The 8,285-nt window shown below is 40.4% G+C and overlaps 1 protein-coding gene across 2 annotated transcripts in view; it reads right to left on the bottom strand.

Moving 5' to 3' along the window:
* The window catches only part of mtss1la (MTSS I-BAR domain containing 2a), a 23,217-nt gene extending 16,778 nt beyond the window's left edge, over positions 1 to 6,439 (bottom strand). For both annotated transcript variants that reach the window (XM_030790049.1, XM_030790050.1), the window contains exons 1-3: positions 6,365 to 6,439; positions 1,977 to 2,038; positions 1,810 to 1,883 (exon numbers count right to left, since the gene is read on the bottom strand). In XM_030790049.1, the coding sequence (XP_030645909.1) occupies positions 1,810 to 1,883; positions 1,977 to 2,038; positions 6,365 to 6,433 (205 nt within the window). In that variant the 5' untranslated portion in view covers positions 6,434 to 6,439. The remainder of the gene's footprint in view (positions 1 to 1,809; positions 1,884 to 1,976; positions 2,039 to 6,364) is intronic.
* Positions 6,440 to 8,285: the final 1,846 nt, after the last annotated feature.

Below are 8,285 nucleotides of genomic sequence, written 5' to 3'. Positions count from 1 at the left end.
ACAATGTCTTGTTAACATTTTTACCATAATGTGCACCTATTCAGAGCTTAAAAAAAAAAACAACTACAAAAAAAAAAGCAAAATCGACAGGCGTCTGCTTAAAGTATTGACAATCTCCCTGTTTAATTTACAGAAATGGTGCAATGGTTTCAGAATCCACTATGAGTTAAAGGGCTCTCTGAGGACAAACGGAATTAATCTGGTTCATTGACATCTGGTAACAATTCGGAGCAGAATGTTTTGGGGAGGGAGTTATAATAGAGTGAATTCTGGTTTAAGACCTAGCAGCAGTATTTTTACCACAGAGAGAAATAAAATGTATGTAATGTTTCTAATGGGTATGTTTTCTGGATGATACATTGCCCTTATAAAGTCATGAGTGTGTGTGAGAGAGAAAGTCTGAGAGAGAGAGAGAGAGAGAGAGAGAGAGCGAGAGAGAGAGAGAGGAGGGGAGAGAGAAAGACAGAGGGAAAGAGGGGGGGGGGGCATATTTGCCTCAGTGGATTTGTAGCAAAACTGGGTCACACCACCAAACGTAGCATCCCAGAACTATTTCATCTTTTTCGATCCAACGCAAAGACAAGCTACTGAGAAACGGATGCGTCACTCTTTTCAAAGGGCTTCATGTGTTTCACTGCTTTACAGAATCAGCTGAAAAACTCTAAAATTAAAGTTTATATTTTTTATAACGCGTGGACAGCGTGAGCATTGTGCAAATCCGCTCTCTTTGAACAGATGATGTGGGAGTTCAAGCATTTAAGTCTCGTTTCCAGGGGATACCTGTCTGTGTCACAGGCGTTCCATTCAGGTGCAAAATGTATCCTTGGAGGCTTTGGTAACCCCTAGCAACCGACATCTCTGTCTGGTACATGGTGTTACATATGCACATACATAGACTCAATATATAACATATGCAGACAGCCAATGTAACTCAGAGATTTTTTTTACCCTCTCTCTCTCTCTCTCTCTCTCTCTCCAGCTTGGAAGGTCTAACCGGCGACTGGCCATCTTAAGTACGTTTCACGTGAAAGACTGTCATCTCGGGCCAGACAAGTGATGCCGACACTGGCTTTCTCAGGCACAGGCAAGACCAGCTAACGCTAATTAACACATAAAGTAGTGCAGTATCACAAAGCAAAACCACAGACGAATCACAAAAGCCGTTCTCTTATCTTTACTCGTTGCTACAGAGCAGCCAAGCCACATTTGAGCGCTTCTCGAGGCAAAAAGCGGGAGACTCAAGCTGCTTCAGAGACGTGGCCATTTAGGGGAATATACCTGCTGAGTTCCCTTGGAGTGGTCTGGTCACAGTCAGTTAAGTGTGAAACAGCTGAGCTTCGGAGCGTGAATCTAGGTAATCACTGCTACAGTGGTGTCGGACCCATGAGTTGACAGTGGATGAATGAGAGTATGTTGTGTTTGCCCATATCTGGGCTACATGTCTGGGAAACAGTCATATTAAATATGCTACCTAATCAGGCTCCTCTAAAACACTGTACAACTGATAGAAATATATTTCTGGAGGATACGGAGTCTGACGCATTAGAGATACTATGGAAAAAAGGTTCAAAAGAATCTCTGTGCAGAATTCAAGGACATTTTACATTTCAAGCAAAACTAATATATATTTGAAAACAACCCATGGTCAGGGACGCTCGACAGCTGAAAAAGTACCCAAATCAGTGCAATGTAATCATCTATGGGTTCATTTGCATATTTGAATGTCTAAAACAAATAGTTTTTTTTCAGCTAGCTACGGAGTTTTAAATGTTTTGGGGTTTTTTTGCTAAATTTCCCATGTTTTTCTACCTCTTGTGTTCGTCGCCATGTCTGCCACCTTCTGAAAGGCATCCAGGAAGGCTGCGGCCGCCAGTACTGTGGTCCTGAGGAGAGAGAGGAAACATGGCATTGCTTTCTGCTGAATGAGAAATGACAGGCTAAGGGAAAAAATGTAGTGAGTGGTTAAATTGTAGCACCTCAGCTGGGAGTGGAGTTTTGTGGCCTTGGCACTAAAGTCTTCCCACACTGGATATGAGCACTGTGAGGGAAAGAGAAGAGAGAGTCACATTAAAGGGGGTGTCACAAACACATACTACACACACACACACACACACACACTCAAACAAAATACACATTTAAACTCAAACACACATTCATTCCCATGGTTCAATCAAACACACATGCATATGTGTGTGCTTACACACACACACACATACACACATCACATACCACCAGCAGAACACAGAGAACACTTCAGATGAAGAACAGATGTCCATTTCAGTCTACAACAACACAACATGCATCTTTCCTAAGTTACCACACAGAGAAAGCCCGACACGGTAAACAGCTTACAGCTCCTTAAAGTCCAGAGAACAAAGCGAGGTCTAAATAAACGTAATCTAACAGTGGGTATTATTGTCTCCACTTTCAGCTTGTAAGGTGTCCAATTCAGTTCTTTCACTCTGCTTTCACATTCCTACAGGAACTTTAAAATGATACACAGCTGCTCCTTCAACTCAGAAAGTCCAGAACGCCTCTAGGGAAGTGAGATAGTGAGAGAGGCTCTGTATGAAACACACGAGGGCAGTGACCAAGGCTTGGCCTGTGAGAAAGATAGTGGGAAACGTCCTGCGAGTGTCTATATGCTTTCAATACGCTGTACACATCTTTAAGTGTCTTCTGTAGGCCATGTCAAAGGCTCTCGCTAAGTAACTCGAGACGTCTGCATAAGGATAAGGACGTCGCGAGGACCCCAGAACGGCAGTCACGGCCGTGTACACGATAACGATAATCTCATGACATATGTGTCATAGCCAAACAGCTGAACCTAAACCAAAACATCAATGCTTTAACATCGTCGGCACGTAAATTCTCGTTTCATATAGTGAGGCTAACATTTAGCGTCTTCTTATTTTTTTTTTTTAACTCGTTTCTTACAGCGAAATCTTTTCTTTTTTTAAAATTTTAAATGTAACAACCTGGCACAGCCAATCCCAAGTTTCTTTGACAGCTAACACTGTGGCCTCTCCAAAGGCTACAGGTGGCTAATTAGCTTTCCTGCCATGTGGATTTGAAGAACAGGGGGGAGACTGGGTCAGAGACAGCTGAGGAAAGAGGGTTAGCAGAGGTTAAGAAAAGCCCATAGCTTCTCAAATCCGCAAGAATCCTCCAAGCTTCAAGTACACAGACAACCACAGCACTGAGTACTACATATGCTTCTTTTTTTATACTCAAAAAAATCTTTAATTTCCAGCTTTATGATGATCTGTTTATAGTCAGTGTTCTGAGTGAATGACAGATATGCATGGGAGGGGGTTTAAATGGTGGATCAGTTAAGACGTCTCAAGTCTATAACTAGATCCATAACTAGATTACTCACTCAGCAGCAATCAGAGTGGCCTTTTCACTCACATAATGAGTGCTGGCCTGGATGGCCTCACACACACACACACACACACACACACACACACACAAACACATACACCCACACACACAAACACACAAACACACACACACACACAGACACACACGTACACAAACACACACACACACATACAGAAACACACACATAGACAAACCCACACTGTTCCAAAACACTTAAACAGGATGTGCTGGGTGATAACTCCCCCTCTGCCTTTTCCACTACACAGAAAATATTTCTGCTGAATCAGAATTTCCTCTGGGCAAGTATTCCAAGCATCAATCAATACAGCAGTCCTTGTTCATAGCCATTATTTTCACTAAGGTCATGACCCGCAATGAATTTAGAATCCGTCTAGACTGGGACTTTTAGACATCGAAAGAAAAATGAAATCTTGTTGACAAGTTTCCACCTCAGTAAGCTACAACTGGTTACTCACACGCTGTTGACTTCTTTAAGATTTGTACAGAAATTGATAAAATAATTATGTCACTTCACGACCATGCCTGGGGATTTGCGGATGAATGAACAAGCCTCTGCGTGAAGCCTCACTTTAAGATCAATTTCATTTACAAGTCTATTCATCAAGTCTGTTTCACCATATGCTCACACTGTTCAGTACTCTTCTAGAATATTCCAAACATTTGCCTACAATTCAGTAAAGATCTTGTTCTCAACCTCATGCTAAACATCTCTGCGTATATGATTAGGAAACTTGTGACTCTACCTGGGTCTTTTTAATGAACAGTAACATATAAATTTAAGGATACACTGTACAGTGACCGTCCTGAAGAATGTGACATTTTTTTTTATCATTCCCTGGTCATCACTGTTATAGTCTGGGAAGAGGGAAGTTTGGATGAATTAACTGGGGCATTCCCATACCACAAATAATATCTTTGACATGAACAGATTCCCTGACTTTGGGCCATACTAGTTTATTTACATATTGCATGTCAAACAAGCAGAGAAGTTCCACGACTGGAACCGGGCCAACAGTGAAAACCCTGCTCTATATGCCACATACGTCTGCCCTGGAATCAGGCCAGAAAAAGGGCACTCACGTGCCAGCTTCCTGAGACCACCAATGACAATGCTCCCCACGGGGCATAAGAATCATGGGAACCTGACAAACCGTTCCTCAAACCCAGTAACTCTCAGAATTGACATTCTACTTCAAAAAACAAAGAGGACAGCAGTCTGCAAAAGACAGTATGTTGTGACCCACGAAATGAACTGGTCAGACTCTGAGAGGTATGTGATACACCTCTCAGAATCTGTATCACATTCCTATAACATAGTAAACAACCAACAAAAACGTTGTCTGGGAGAGGGAATGACTGAGCCTAAAAACAGCTCCATAAACAATCTTCAAAGTGAGTATTGTAATCGATAGAATGGTTTGAAGGGAAAAACTGAGCCAGGGGAATTTAACAATAAAATATTGTTGTACTTCATGTTTTTTGAGCACTTTGCTGAGATGTTTATTTGTCTCTATATTCCTTGTGCTGGATAATCTGTATCACATTCCTTGGTTTAGTGTTCTTTGGCTGCTGCTCGTCAACACAGGCGATGACCTTGTGCACATCATTCTGTGAGTGGATTTGATAATGTATGCTAAAATCTATTTGGACATTATGTGGATATCAAACTTCTTCCAGGGGCATCACAGACACTCAGTTGGAAAGCAGCCAAAAATGTTGACTGAGGAACTGTCGAGACAAAATCCATTTAATGCTTAAATATCATGAGATTAAACAAGTGACTCTATGATTGTTATGCTAGAATCAGTCTTTCAACTATGGGCTCTGCAATAGTAGGCTAAATGCTTAACACATAAACATTGAGCCATGGGTATGAAAAGAGCAATGAGCCTTCTCTACCCTATGATATGAGCCTATCATTACAACATGACCTTCAAAGTTTGTCTAATCCCATGATAGCTTTTATTGTACGGACGTGTGTCCCACTTTCTCATAAGAACTAAAATTATACCTGGATTTAGACCATTACAACTCTGGCACACTGTAATGACCATATAAGCACAAGTTGTTATATTTTTGTGACATGTGGTCTATAGTCTGTATCTGTGGATAGTTACTGTGTGTAAGCTGAGTACAAAGTGACAACGCACGACTGTACAAATGATTCACTGTTTCAGTCATGCAGTTCTCTTATACGTGGGCCTACATGGTGTATATATTTCTTATGATATGGGGCAAAATGATCAGTTTAATTCCAATTAATGTTGTTCATATACAACACATATAACTGTGTCAGATACAGTGTATTCGGGTACAACATGTAGATCGACAAGACATTTGTCCATAAATTATGAGCTCAATATTGATTATATAAATAATGTAGACACAGGAGACGCGTCAGGGATGATATTGTCGGTAAAAGAGCGTGGCTCTCGCTCTAAGAGAAAATTGAAATCCACAACAGAGGTTCATGCCACACGCAGTAGTTTGCGTCTACCATCATTGAAGCAGTTGACGACACGACTCTCCAAATGATATTTAATGATTCTTTGGTAGACGACCTTAACCCTTAACGAGGAGGTTTTGAAACTGATTAACCTTTATAATATTTTCTACCGATTTTCATCGACACGGGCATCACCGGACTAATTAAGACAAACAGATTGTTATCAGTACATGTTATGCCACCCTCTTTCATCACTTATCTATGCCTCGTGATGTATCAATGTGGGTTGTGATTAAAACAAATACTGTGTATTGATATTGCGCTTTTACGTTCAAATGATTAAAACTGGAGACAGATGTTATGGTTTCTCATACAAAACAAAGCGATTCCCCCATGCTGAGACCCGTTATTATTAATCATGCGGTTAATGGTCTTGAATTCGGGTCTTTCATGAAAACAAAGGCAATAAAACAGAGCGATCTCCATGCAACACATAGGATAAACCTCTATTACCTTCATATCATTGACGATAGCCTGAAACAATCCACCCAGTGCCCCGCACTCTCTCTCAACACTCTCCATGTTATAAAGTCCTTGCTCTCCAAACGCTGAATGAATGAAGTTTAAAAAAAAAATAAATAAAAATAAAATTTTTTACAAATGGCCACTCCAACTATTACAGTTTCAGCGTCACGAAAAGAGAGATAATTGGTCCATCATAGCCCATTTGGAGGTCTGGTTCGCTGGTTCAGTATCCGTTCTTGCAAAGATGTAGACACAAAAAAACAGAAACAACAATTGAGGCTTCTTCACGGGTGGCTACCGCACATTTGCCACAGGATGATAGCTAGGGTCAAAAGATGTGGGTCTGCACCCTCCCTCTCCCCTGACTACACTCCAAGAAAAGATAGCCTACCGTTGCAGATTATTCTTTAAAATCAGTCGTCATTTGCAGAAAGAAATACGCATCAAGGGTAAGGGCAAAGAAAAAAAAACAGCAGTTCCTCACTAGCTACTGAGTATATACTTGCACGGTCAGAATGAAATGGAATTCAATTGTCATGATGCAGCAGGCGATCTGAAATTTGAGGCTTGGAGGCGGTCGACTAGTGGTCGTCTTAGGAACAAGGGGGAGGGGCTTAAGGGTAGGGTAGACATATGGCAACTTGGCCTGAATGGAACATGGACAATTGACCGACAGTCTTCTGTTCATTTAGGTATTCTCACTGAAAGTGCCTTTGTCTGTGGTAGGGATGAGGTTAATAGCACAGCTGGCATCACATGTATTGTACGTCTTGAGTTTGCAGGAGTCCAAAAATCCCCATAAGTTAGCCCAAAGTAAAGAAATACACTGATATCTCAAAATAGCACAAAATAGTAAGATTTATATCAATTGTATTTGCTCAGTAGTCGTGTTATGCCGGTTCATGTGATCGCAGAGTTGCTGATGATGCTCAAATTAAAAAAAAAAAGGGGGGATCATATATATGTTTTTTTGTCTGATATGAGACTTTAATATGTACTATTTTTGCAACAGCGACTAGTCTTAACATACGTTTTTTTATTTATACATTTGAAATCAAAGAAATATTATTTTAGAATAATAAACTATGATTTAAAAGTGCATCAAATCACTGGCCCCCTTTTTTAAAGTGTGAGAATTATTAAACAAGAATAAAGTGTAAGAATGTGTATAATCAGTGTTTAGGTTTGCTTAATAATATACAGTACCAGTTTTCAAAGACTAAAGATACATATTGTTAATACTTTACAAATGTAAAGTTTTATGTTTGCTTGTTTGTTTCCCAAATCTCTAGAGGTGTCAGCAGGGTTTTGACACATTGGTGAAAATATGGAGAAAACATTGGAGTAAAGTCTCAATATGCTTCTGTGCTCTGTGCAGTTATTTAGCTAATCTAACAAACACAGTCTACCCAGTATCCAGGAGTATACCTACAAAGCGTACCTTTTACTAAACCATTGGCCAATCAAATGACCATTATTAACAAGATTAACAAGAACCTATGTGCTGTGAGAGGTAACAACAAATATGCTGATTTTAAAAAACTACAATCCAAACCAGAGTCCAATGACAATGAAAGTTCCTGCATGCTTTGTGGTTCCTGCATGCTTTGTGGTTCCTGCATGCTTTGTGGTTCCTGCATGCTTTGTGGTTACTGCATGCTTTGTGACTCTTGCTGGTGAGCTGACTTGGATGAAGGGAGAACTCTGGAGAAGCCCTTCAGATTTCTCATTTAATCATACTACCACATACAGTCATAGTCGTATGAAATGCACAGCTACACAAAGGAGCAGTAGCCTGCAAGAGTGCAGAGACTCTAAAACTGTTTCCACCAATGGATCACGTTCCAAAAGACCACGCATATTTCAATTTTATAGGGACTAATGTTGTTTTAAGGCCAGGTCTGTCTTC

The sequence above is a fragment of the Chanos chanos genome, chromosome 13 (assembly GCF_902362185.1).
Source record: "Chanos chanos chromosome 13, fChaCha1.1, whole genome shotgun sequence".
NCBI classification, from domain to species: domain Eukaryota; kingdom Metazoa; phylum Chordata; class Actinopteri; order Gonorynchiformes; family Chanidae; genus Chanos; species Chanos chanos.
This window is presented reverse-complemented; position numbering and strand designations above follow the sequence as displayed.